This window comes from Podarcis bocagei, assembly GCF_964188305.1.
Source record: "Podarcis bocagei genome assembly, chromosome: 2".
In the NCBI taxonomy this organism is placed as follows: Eukaryota; Metazoa; Chordata; class Lepidosauria; order Squamata; family Lacertidae; genus Podarcis; species Podarcis bocagei.
The window spans coordinates 8,017,277-8,029,921 of record NC_138126.1 but is presented as its reverse complement, the minus strand read 5'-3'; the positions used below and the strand labels follow the sequence as shown (position 1 = coordinate 8,029,921).

General features: G+C 45.8%; 1 protein-coding gene across 1 annotated transcript; it reads right to left on the bottom strand.

The window, feature by feature from the left end:
• Positions 1-773: 773 nt before the first annotated feature.
• On the bottom strand, positions 774-9,562 carry LOC308580645 (uncharacterized protein). The gene is made up of 6 exons (XM_081182599.1): positions 9,355-9,562; positions 6,194-6,687; positions 5,921-6,002; positions 5,511-5,593; positions 4,061-4,187; positions 774-2,762 (listed from the first exon to the last, which is right to left on the bottom strand). Exons 2-6 carry the CDS (start codon positions 6,593-6,595, stop codon positions 1,699-1,701), a joined length of 1,758 nt encoding a protein of 585 aa, XP_081038725.1. The 5' UTR covers positions 6,596-6,687; positions 9,355-9,562; the 3' UTR covers positions 774-1,698.
• Positions 9,563-12,645: the final 3,083 nt, after the last annotated feature.

Sequence of the window (12,645 nt, the reverse complement as noted above, 5' to 3'; positions counted from 1 at the left end):
GATTGGGGAGAGAGAAGCGTGTAAAACCCTCCAAACACTCAAAAAGTCAACTCCCTTCGTCCAGCAGGTGAGAACTTTCTTGTTCCAACACTTTGGGGAACTGACTGCTTTGAATGAAAGGGCTGCTGCTGTGCTGTTCTTGCTGTCATTATTTTTTATGGTTTAACAATTGTTTTAAAGAAAAAATGGTTCTTTTCTGTTTTAGCCATTCTTGTTCTTATCCACAAACTGCCTTGAGTCCCATAAGCGGAAAAGGCAGGGTATCAATAAATAGAAGGATAACACAGTACTAAATAGCCTTTCATGGATTATCAAAAATGATTCATCTGACCAAGTGGACTACAACTCCAAAACAGCTTGTGCCTCCACTAGAATTTAACCCTGATCTCCCAGGTCCCAGTCCATTAAATATCTCTCTATTTTATTTCACTTTCTGGAAATAAGACATAGGAGTAAATAAGCTGGGTCCTGGGGGAATTCTTTTCCCATAGTCCTAGAATTGGATGGGTACTTTGTTAAAAGTCCTGCAACTAGCCTATTCAGCCTGCAATTCTGGACACAATTATCTGTAGATTACACTGAATTCAGTGAGGATTCGTTCTGAGAAATGTACAGCTATCATGACACAAATCATCTCTACAAATTGTGACCTGGGATGGGTCCTGGAAGTTTAGAGTAAATGTACACTAAATGTGTGTTGCCAGCAATGTTTAATTACTAGCTAATAATAACAATAACAATAACAATAACAATAACAATAACAATAACAATAATAATAATAATAATAATTTTTATTATTTATAGCCCGTCCATCTGATTGGGTTGCCCCAGCCACTCTGGGTGGCTTCCAACATATTTTAAAGCATAATAAAATGTTACACATTTAAAAGCTTCCCTATACAGCACTGTATCTTTCCTATCAAAAGAAAGAATGGATATCTCCAGGGTCAATATTAGCGTTCTCCAAAGAAAAACTCAAGAAACAGGAAAAATACAGGAAACAGGAAAGATAACCATTCTGTCATTTCTAACCAGGGGCATCTCCTTTCAACTTCAAACTTAGAAATATGAACAGAATAGTAAACCTAGAGGGACTTGTAGGAAACAATGGTACAATGAAATAAAGGCATTATGAAACTCACTCATGCAGGGAGACCCTCCCTTCCCCGTAAGGATACATTGGCTCAAAATAGTACAGTGGTACCTCAGGTTAAGAACTTAATTCGTTCTGGAGGTCCATTCTTAACCTGAAACTGTTCTTAACTTGAGGTACCACTTTAGCGAATGGGGCCTCCCGCTGCTGCCGCGCCACCAGAGCACGATTTCTGTTCTCATCCTGAAGCAAAGTTCTTAACCCGAAGTACTATTTCTGGGTTAGCGGAGTCTGTAACCTGAAGCGTCTGCAACCTAAAGTGTCTGTAACCCGAGGTACCACTGTACTTAAATCCCAGATTTTCATTGGTTGGGTAGCTCAAAGCTCCAATGGAATACCCTTCTTCATGCCTTGCTGGAAATGGGCGAAAAGAAGGACTGAGAGAGATGCTGTAGCCTTGCTGGTAGAGGTTATTTGTGGGGAGGGCAGAACTCATCACCAAAGGTACAGAGATATATGTGAGAGCTGGACATACCTGCGCATTCAGATGGACACCATGCAAGACAGCCCTGTCTGGACCTATGACTTGCTAGCATTTATTCCTTTCACAGTTTGATTCCATCATGCTTTGCTTGATGGGAAGTGAGACAGGCCCTCTGACTGAAGCTCCGTCCACATTCCAAGCACCGATACGGCTTCTCTCCGTTATGAATTCTTTGATGAGCCGTGAGATGGTAGCTCCGGCTGAAGCGCTTTCCGCATTCCAAGCACTGAAATGGTCTCTCCCCTGTGTGAAGCGTTTGATGGGAAGTGAGAATTTGCTTTAACCTGAAGCTCTTCCCACATTCCAAGCACTGATACGGCTTTTCCCCCGTGTGAAGCGTCTGGTGGGAGGCGAGAGTTTGCTTCAACCTGAAGCTCTTTCCACATTCCAAGCATGGATATGGTTTTTCCCCTGTGTGAAGTGTTTGATGGGAAGTGAGATTTACCTTTAAACTGAAGCTCTTCCCACATTCCAAGCACTGATAGGGTTTCTCCCCTGTATGAATTCTTCGATGGAAAGTGAGGCGGTCCTTCCGAGAGAAGCTCTTTCCGCAATCCAAGCACTGAAATGGCTTTTCCCCTGTGTGAAGTGTCTGATGGGAAGTGAGATTATGCTTTAAATTGAAGCTCTTCCCACATTCCAAGCACTGATAGGGTTTCTCCCCTGTATGAATCCTTTGATGTGTAGTCAGGCTGTCACTCATACTGAAGCTCTTCCCACATTCCAAACATGGATATGGCCTCTCCCCTGTATGAATTCTTTGATGGGAAGCGAGACGGTTGCTTCGACTTAAGCACTTTCCGCATTCCAAGCACTGATAAGGTGTTACCCCTGTGTGAAATGTTTGGTGTTTAAGGAAGTCTGTGCTTCTCTTAAAGCTCTTACCACAGTCGAAGCATTGATACGGTTTCTCTTCTGAATGAATTATTTCATGCCTAGTGAGATTTGACTTCCTGCTAAAGTTTTTTCCACATTCCAAGCACTGATACCGTTTCTTCCCACCGTCAGTTTTTTGTTGGGACCTCTGGCTGAATCTCTCTCCACTCTCCAAATTTACATTCTGCTCCCTCACTGCGTAGACATTATCGTGGTCTCCTTTATTCTTGGTTTCCAATTCATCACCTTCTGCAATGAAGACAGAAACTGATTAGAGCCTTAGGATGAAACTGGGTTCCAAATTATTGAGCAATGCCAAGGAACAGTTGTAAAAATGGAAGAACTGAAGGGACTTTGATGTGAGGCAGATCTTTCTGGCAGGGGTCCTAAGGTGGACTGAGAGGCTGTTAGCCCCAGAGCTATGACTTCCTAGTGCGGAGACGAAAATATGTGACTCCCCACAACCAGCTGGCTGCTTAAAATGCACTCCTGACTGCTCCTTCGCAAGTAAGGCTCCTGTCAGGACCCTTCCAGGGGGGAGGAAGAGGGAGATAGTATAGATTTGCAACAGGGGTTTGAGGGAGGTAGCAGCTCGGAGGCAGATGAGGGGAAAAGCTGGGAAATCATGGGATAGCTGGAACAACTACCAGCTGACATGTTGTCATTAGAAAGCATTCCAGACCCACCATCTCCCAGAACCTGGCAAGCCTTAAAAGTAGGAGAGCAAAGAGCTCAAAGACAGCGGGCACGTAGCAGCACCCGTAGAAGTGACGAATGAGGAAGTGGGAGAGACGGGGGTGGAGATTCACTCAGGACAACACCATTATCTAAGAGTCTGGTTTCTATAGCCTCTCTGTAAAGATTGAAATAAAAAAGGATGGTAAGAAACTTTTCCTTGTCTTTATACTTTCCTGGGCCGCGGTCAGAAACGCAACAGCTCCCTTCTCTGCATTGATCAGCTGATCTGCCCAAACTAAGATCAGCTGCATTAGGGTGTTTTAGAAACCCCCAGGTAAATGTGAAAGGATTTTCCACACTGATCAGCTGATTGGCGCTGAAAGCTGGCCTTCAGGGGGGCTTTGAATTCCCCCCTTTCTAATTGCCACCTGATGTCATAATGTCGTCAGAAGATTGATAGACAGATATGAATGACTACCTGTCAAAGTTGGCTTATGCATAGAGCAGGGAACTATCCGCCTCACCAGCCAGATCCAGTTCTCCTTGCTCATCTAATGGATCTTAGATGGAACTCTTCAATGTGCTGGCATGGAACTTTGGAGGGATGCTGTCAGCCAGAGGAGACAACACTGGGCAAGACTGACCAATGGTTAGAGCAGTCAAAACCACTTTGCTAATTGTTTAGAAGGGGGAAACTGGAGGAATCATATTCAGAGACAAAACAATATACCATCTTCCATTTGAGGTTAACTGCAAAGGCGTTAGAATACCAGATGCCGTAGGTGCTGCTTCTGAATTCCAGCACAATGTTGTAGGTTCATCGCACGTATAAACACCTGACTTTCATAAGAGAGATAAAACAGCCTTACTGAGAGAGGCCATGATCCTACAGGTCTCCTCCATGACTTCCTTATGCAGAGCTCTCTGGTCAGGATCCAGCAGCACCCACTCCTCATCTGTGAAATGCACAGCCACATCCTCAAAGGATGCTGAACCCTAAAATAAAAAGGAAATATTTCCACCTTAGAGATAGCTCACCAGAGACAGTTCATTACCAGGTTGTCCACTGTCTATAAACTGTTGTGTTGCTTTAATGGCATAATTTTTTTTTGTACAACTAACCGTATTTTTCGCCCTATAGGACGCACCTTTTCCCCTCCAAAAATGAAGGGGAAATGTGTGTGCGTCCTATGGGGCGAATGCAGGCTTTCGCTGAAGCCTGGAGAGCGAGAGGGGTCGGTGCGCACCGACCCCTCTCGCTCTCCAGGCTTCAGGAAGCTCTTCGCAAGCAGTCGCGCAAGCAGTCGCGCTTGCGGAGAGCTGCCTGGACCCAGAAGCCTGGGGGGCGCTGAGCTCAGCGCCCCCCAGGCTTCGGGCTTCGCACAGCTCTCGGCAAGCAGTGGGAAAGCTGCGTGAAGTCGCGGAGCTCTCCCGCCGCTTTGCGGAGAGCTGCCTGTTCTGGGGGCTGGGGTCGGGGGAAGCTCGGGCTTCCCCCATCCCAGCCCCGCGCCTGGGGGGGAAAAATAAATTTCTTCCCCCTTATTCCCCCCCCAAAAAACTAGGTGCGTCCTATGGGCCCGTGCGCCCTATGGGACGAAAAATACAGTAATTATGGGTGTTTATTTTAATGTTTCAATGGAATTGTTTCATTTCTGTAACTGCTTTTTCTACTGTCAGCTGTTTAGAAGTTTACCTTAGCATTAAGTGTTATTTAAATTCATACGTAGCACTGCTACTACTAAGAAACAATTCTGGCTGCATCTAAAAGGATAGTTAAGGTGAGGTAAAGGTAAAGGTAAAGGGACCCCTGACCGTTAGCTCCAGTTGTGGATGACTCTGGGGTTGTGGCGCTCATCTCGCTTTACTGGCCGAGGGAGCCGGTGTACAGCTTCCGGGTCATGTGGCCAGCATGACTAAGCCGCTTCTGGTGAACCAGAGCAGCGCACGGAAACGCCGTTTACTTTCCCGCCAGAGCGGTACCTATTTATCTACTTGCATTTTGATGTGCTTTCAAACTGCTACGTTGGCAGGAGCAGAGACCGAGCAACAGGAGCTCACCCCGTCGCAGGGATTCGAACCGCCGACCTTCTGATCAGCAAGCCCTAGGCTCTGTGGTTTAGACCACAGCGCCACCCGCGTGGTAGCTGTTCCTCATTCTCAGGATTTAAAGTTTCCTTGAGTGGCCTTCAAAGCTTTCGTTCAGCTCACATTTCAAAGAAGGAAAGTGAAAGAAAATTGATTCTGGCTCAGAGAGGAGAGGACAGAGGCAATCTGGCTGCCCCCAGCCTCTCTCCCCCCCCCCCTGATTTGCCCCACTACCTGATCTGGTACCACAGAAGCTGATTCCCCTCCTTTGTGAAGAGAATATGGCTGAAGAGATCTTCCCAGCATCATCCCATCACCTGTGAAAGACAAGTTGATGGAAAGCTTGTCTCAGAGGTTAAGCATTGCATGTCTAACTACAAACAGGCTTTAGAAATAGTCTCATCTGTTGAGTTTTTTATTCCAATTTTATATTTCAGGAATGTGGAAATGCATCTCTCCCTCTTTGGGCTTTTGTCCGCAACTCAACTTGCATGTCCCCACATTTAAAAACAGGGAAATGTTGTTCTGAGCTACGGAAAAGGCTGGAGAAAAGTACCTTCTGCTCTAAACACTAAAGGAGCCCATGGAAGTATTTTGCAATTAAACACGGAAGGCAAACTGGGATAGATTTCTGCAATGCTTACTTAGTGGGTGCTTTCTGGTATCTGATGGAGTCCTCTCATTATCAGAGATATCAGTGCTCATCTCTGCAAACAGAACCTTCCCCTGGAACGGCAATAAAAATTCAAAACATGGAATGGGGATAAAAATTAGAAAAGGCATTACAAGAAGCAGAAACCTTAAGGGTTACTGTATATCCTTGGAAGCTTTCAAAAAATGTTGCAATTAGTAGCGAATTTTGAGGTACCCTCCATCACATTTGAAGTTCTTGCTGCTTTCTAGATTGGAGCACTCACCTGCCAGTTTTCCTGCTTTTTCTCCTCTGCCTGGCTCAGGAGGAAACCTTCCACCAGGGCCACCGCCTGGGAGCTGGTCTCCGCTCCACATTCCCTCACCCAGCTCTCTATCTCTGATGGAAGGACAGCCAGGAACTGCTCCAGGATCACCAGGTCCAATATCTCACTCTTTGAGTGTTGATTTGGCTTTAGCCACTGATGGCAAAGATGGTGGAGTTGGCTGCAAACCTCACGAGGGCCTTTGGCCTCCTGGTAAAGGAAATGCCTGAAACACTGGGGCTGAACGTACAAGATGAGAGTGTCCTTAGTCCCTGTGTTCTCCCAGAATCCTCTACTGCTTCCAGTCTCGATGGCATCCCGGCCACTTCCTGCTTCAAGTCCTCTGGAATCTTCCTCCTCCATCGGTACTCCCAGGAAGTCTCCAAGAGGTTCACAGGAACTCCTTTGCTCCTCTGCCAATTTCTGTCTGTCCTAATGAGAGGTGCTAGCAAGTCCTAGAAGGCCAAGACATTGTTCTTCTGTAAAATTGCTTCATTTTCAGAATAGGAAGAATGTTCCCTGAGCAAAGGTGGATGGGTCTCAATAGTTAAAAATAGGTAAAGAACCCCTGGAGGGTTAAGGCCTCAGTCCAGTATACCTGAAGGAGCGTCCCCACCCCCATCGTTCTACCTGGACACTAAGGTCCAGCGCCGAGGGCCTTCTGGCGGTTCCCTCACTGTGAGAAGTGAGGTTACAGGGAACCAGGCAGAGGACCTTCTCAGTAGTGGCACACGCCCTGTGGAACGACCTCCCAGCAGATGTCAAAGAGAACAACAACTACCAGACTTTTAGAAGACACCTGAAGGCAGCCCTGTTTAGGGAAGCTTTTAATGTTTGATGCATTACTGTATTTTAATATTTTGTTGGAAGCCGCCCAGAGTGGCTGGGGAAGCCCAGCCAGATGGGCAGGGTATAAATTATTATTATTATTATTATTATTATTATTATTATTATTATTATTATTTCCAGTCAAATTCGACTATGGGGTTGTGGTGCTCATCTCCACTTTCAGGCTGAGGGGCTGGCGTTTAAACATAGACAGCTTTCTGGGTCATGTGGCCAGCGTGACTAAACCGCTTCTGGCACAACGGGACACCGTGACGGAAACCAGAGCACACGGAAACGCCGCTTAACCTTCCCGCCAGAGCGGTACCTATTTATCTACTTGCACTGCTGTGCTTTTGAACTGCTATGTTGGCAGGAGCTGGGACAGAGCAATGGGAACTCACCCCGTCACGAGGATTTGAGCTGCCCAAGAGGCTCAGTGGTTTGGACCACAGTGCCACCCGCATCCCCAACCAGGGCCTGATTATACTGATGCAGTAGCCCTCCTGGAAAGAAAGTTATGAAGCAAATTATACAAGCCGCCTTCTAAGCCAGCAGTTCTCAAACTATGGGCCATGGACCACTACTGAGCCCCAGCATTCTTCCATTTGAGACTTGCAGCTTCTTCCTCAGCCTGTGAGACGATCTCACTTGAGAACTGAAACAGAACTGAAACGTCAGAGGTATGACTTTGGTTCCTCCCTCCCTCCCTGTGTATTGAAATTATGAAGGAAGCCGCAGCTGCATTTGGAAACTAGCTAATACTCTGGATTCCTTTGGGGTCCTAAAGAGCTGCAGTCTCCTCCTCCTCCTCTCATTTAGTGCACATTCCATCCTAGAAACAAGAATGCCAATTTCCTGCTGGCCTGAGATCAGGAAGAAGCTGCTTTCTGCAAGCACCTTTATGGAGTAATGTTTGTGGGTGGGTGCTAAATAACTCCTTACCCCTGATACCTCTTGGAACTCAGCCTATGCTAAGAATGAAGGACCAGGTGCGCAGCCTGGGAGTCATTTTGGACTCACAGCTGTCCATGGAGGCGCAGGTCAGTTCTGCATCCAGGGCAGCTGTCTACCAGCTCCATCTGGTATACTGCAAAGTGACCCGGAAACTTTGCAGTATTGCAGCATTGCAGTAGTCCAAGCGGGAGATAACTAGAGCGTGCACCACTCTGGCGAGACAGTCTGCAGGCAGGTAGGGTCTCAGCCTGCATACCAGATGGAGCTGGTAGACAGCTGCCCTGGATGCAGAACTGACCTGCGCCTCCATGGACAGCTGTGAGTCCAAAATGACTCCCAGGCTGCGCACCTGGTCCTTCATTCTTAGCATAGGCTGAGTTCCAAGAGGTATCAGGGGTAAGGAGTTATTTAGCACCCACCCACAAACATTACTCCATAAAGGTGCTTGCAGAAAGCAGCTTCTTCCTGATCTCAGGCCAGCAGGAAATTGCAGGAAATGCTGCAATACTGCAAAGTGACCCGGAAACTACAACTAATCCAGAATGCGGCAGCTATACTGGTTACTGGGGGCGACCACATAACACCCGTCTTGAAAGACCTACATTGGCTCCCAGTATGTTTCCGAGCACAATTCAAAGTGTTGGTGTTGACCTTTAAAGCCCTAAACGGCCTCGGCCCAGTATACCTGAAGGAGCGTCTCCATGCCCTGAGGTCCAGCGCCAAGGGCCTTCTGGCGGTTCCCTCATTGCGAGAAGCAAAGCTACAGGGAACCAGGCAGAGGGCCTTCTCGGTGGTGGCGCCCACCCTGTGGAACACCCTCCCATCAGATGTCAAAGAGATAAACAACTACCTGACATTTAGAAGATGACATCTGAAGGCAGCCCTGTTCAGAAAAGTTTAATGTATTTGTAATCTTTGTTGGAAGCCGCCCAGAGTGGCTGGGGAAATCCAGTCAGATGGGCGGGGTACAAATAAATTATTATTATTATTATTATTATTATTATTATTATTATTATTACTACTACTACTACTACTACTACTACTACTACTATTTAAGGTTCGTTGCCATGCAGACAATCCTATTTCCCAGATCCTGGAAGCAGAAACAAAGGAACCGTCTGTCTTGGATCTGGTCCTCACCAACAGGGAGCAATTGAAAATGCATTCTGCTTAGGTCAGCTAAATGTTTCGGACCTGCTTTGCAGCTCTCCCAACGTTTCACAATTTGGCTTTGCAGGGCGGGAATCTGCGCTCCCTGATTTGAGGGCTTGGGGGTCCCCTGGATGGATCAGCTGCACCCTCCCCCCCAAATGCACAAAATAGAGTGGGGGTCGACTTACCAAATCCCAGATGATCTCCCACCTTCAAGTCCAAAACCAGGCAGGAAGGACTATGGAGTGGGGGCATGTATTGCCCTGGAGGACTCCGCTCCCTTCCCTGTTCTCTGAGTTCCTTCCTCTCTAGGAAGCCAGTTCAGTTCTCCTTAACCCTTAGAAAGCCACGCAGCTGACGTTGTTTACTAGACCCAATAGGGGGCGCTGTTGATTTTTTCCCTAGGATTGTTTTGTTATTTTGAGAGTTTCGGGGAAGTTTTTTTCCCCTTCCCAAAGTAATTTGGTGGTTTAGGGGCTGGGTGACCTTTCTTTCAGCACAGAGACGGTGACCACCTGCCAGACTCTTCTTTAGATACAGCAAACGCCAGCAAAGTTACTGCGCCCTTTGAAGCAACGCTACATCCTTATATGAACTTCCAATACATTTCACTTTTTTTAAATTTCATGTGATTGTTTTGAGAATTGTGCTGGAGCACACATCTACACCAGTCTTGCTTTCAGATGACAAATGTCTCCTTGCGCTCCAAAAATATATTCTTCCAACAGTTCACTTTCCAGTGAAAAATACCGTTTGAAAGATTATTAGATCTAGAGGTAGTCAAATTTTGGTCTCTTTGGCATCAGTGGGATAAGTTAATCTGGACTTCGTCTCTCTGTATGAATAAACACTCTGAACAACATAATTATCACCATATATACTTTTCTGTATTTCATTCCTTTATTCAACCGACAACCCTTCTGCCCCAAAACTTGAGTATACATATAACTGAGGGTAGCATTTCACACCTCTGTTGAATATAGGCCACAAAAGCTTCTGCCAGAATAAATTGGTTGGTCTTTTAAGGCACCACAGGATTGTTTTTAAGTCCCATGGATTTAAATGGAGCTACAGCATGACAAAAATACTTTATTTTTCTGCTTGGTTCTAAGGGTTAAAATGAACTGAACTGGATTCTAAGAGTGGAAGGGATATAGGTGTGGGGACAGAGAATATGGCAGGGTCCTCCAAACCCTCAAAAGTCAACAAGATGTGTCTTGTCTCTTCCTCATCCTCCTCTTTTGCCCTCTACACCCTGGGTTATCTTTTCATATTCCTGACTAGCTTCCCCCAAGTGCTGGCACAGCCGATTAAATGGGAATTAAATGATTTGAACGACATGTGGGGTTGTGGCTCAACTGTTTCCTTGAAGGCCACACTTTCAGAAAGCATATTTGCTCCTTGAGCAGCCTTCTTTTCCTTTCTCTGATCTACCATGAGTCCTCTGAAAGTGTGGGGGGAGGCTAGGGAGCTGGAATTGGAAGACCATGGAAAGGGTCTTAGGGGGCTGGGCTGGGGTGAATCTGGGACTGAATGGGAATCTGGCACAGAGGACGGACTCCCCAGACTGGGAGAGGGGGACATGGATCCTGGGGACGGGCCTCGCAGGCATTCATAAGAGTGGGTTTTAAGAGCAAAAGGGAAAGAGGTGTGGGAATATGGAGAAGGTAGGGTCCTCCTAATAAATAACATTATTATTATTATTAACTTGCAATTTTTTTGATGCTTTTTATATATGTTGGAAGCCACCCAGGGTGGCTGGGACAGTCCAGTCAGATGGGTTGGGTACAACTAATAAAATTATTATTAACCATCAAAAGTCAGTAAGATGTACCCGTCTTCTCCCTCCCAGCTTGGGAGTCTCCCATTTCAGCAGGAGACAAACCAAATCAACAGCATTTTCCTCCAAACCACTCTCATTTCTGTACCTCTGACTTCCCCATTACCCTTCTTCAACCTTCCTTCTTCTCTTTTGCACTCTATATCCTGGACATAGCTGGAATACTGCAGTTGGAAGCAGTGTCTGGGCAAAAATTGCGGAGAGAAGAAAAAAAAAAGTCCGGGAAAATCCGAATGTACGGCAACCCATGTCAGCAGTGTTGTTGAGGGTTATTTTCCTTAAAAATAGCTCAAAAACTTTGGCCAAAAAGGAAAAAAAAGAGCTCAACAATTTTTGTGTCCGGATTTTCACTTTTTGAAATATGACCACCCTATTTTATATTGTTTGCTAGCTTCCCCCAGTTGCTAGTGCAGCCCATTAAATGAGGAGCCCCTCATGTGAACAAGTGTGGCTCAGCTCTTACCTTGAAGGCTACACTTCCACAGAGCCCAGAAACATGTTTGCTCCCTCAGCAGCTTCCCTTGCCTTCCCTGACCTGCCACAACTCCCAGGAAGGTGTAAATTATGTGGTTAGAACTGCCAGCCTCACTCTTCAAAAAGAAAGAACAAGAAGCATGTCAAGTGTTCGATCACCATCTTATTTACATCCAGCTGTGAACTGCTATGCGTTGTCATGAACCAGCTGTTTGTAACCTGTAAACCCGTTGGGAGTGCTAGTGATTTAGTCAAGAAAGCTTTCAAAAGCTCAGCTGGGAGTGTCGGAGAAGAACCAGGACAAGACTTGATCATTGTGAATAAGTACCATACTATAGTTTTCATTTGCAAAACAAATGTTTTACTCATACTATTTAGGAGGGCGTAAGGGATTGGGAAGACTTAAGGTGGAGATACCTTCTCATTGTTGGTGGTTCATTATAAAATATTATATGTCTACTATATATTCTATATTATATAATAAGCAATCATTTCTCACCAGGGTCATGTACTTTCAACTTCAAACTTAGCAAAGTGAACAGAATAGCAAACAGACAGGAACTTGTAGGAAATAAAGAATAGTACACAGAAATAAAGGTGTTATAACTTTCACTCATCCAGGGCAACCCGCCCTTCGCTTTAAGGATTCATTGGCTCAAAATAGTACTTAAATCATTGGCTCAGAAGAGTACTTAAATCCCAGATTGCCAATGGTTGGGTAGCTCAAAGCTCCTTCTTCATGCCTTGCTGGAAATGGACCCAGAGGAGGACTGTGAGAGATGCTGTAGCCTTGCTGGCGGACAGGGAGAGCAGAACTCCCAGACCAAAGCCACAGAACTCTGCTCCCAGACTTAGGTTCTGCATACTTTGGGCTAGATATGTGCATCCCCTTCCTTTGTCACTTTATTTCAAGTGTGGGCACTGTGGCAAATTAACACAATCACTTTCTAGGCTTTTGGAATAGCAAGGTATCATTTTTACTCTCAAGATCATGGTGTGTATGCTGTGCAATTTGTTACCCACTTATATTGCAACCACTCTTTGAAAACCACACCCATATTATTTCATTTCCATACGGCCTTTCACCCGAAGATAACAGGGCAGTTTACAATACTAAAACAACAACAACACGAGACAGAATACCATAATAGCAAACGAAAACAGC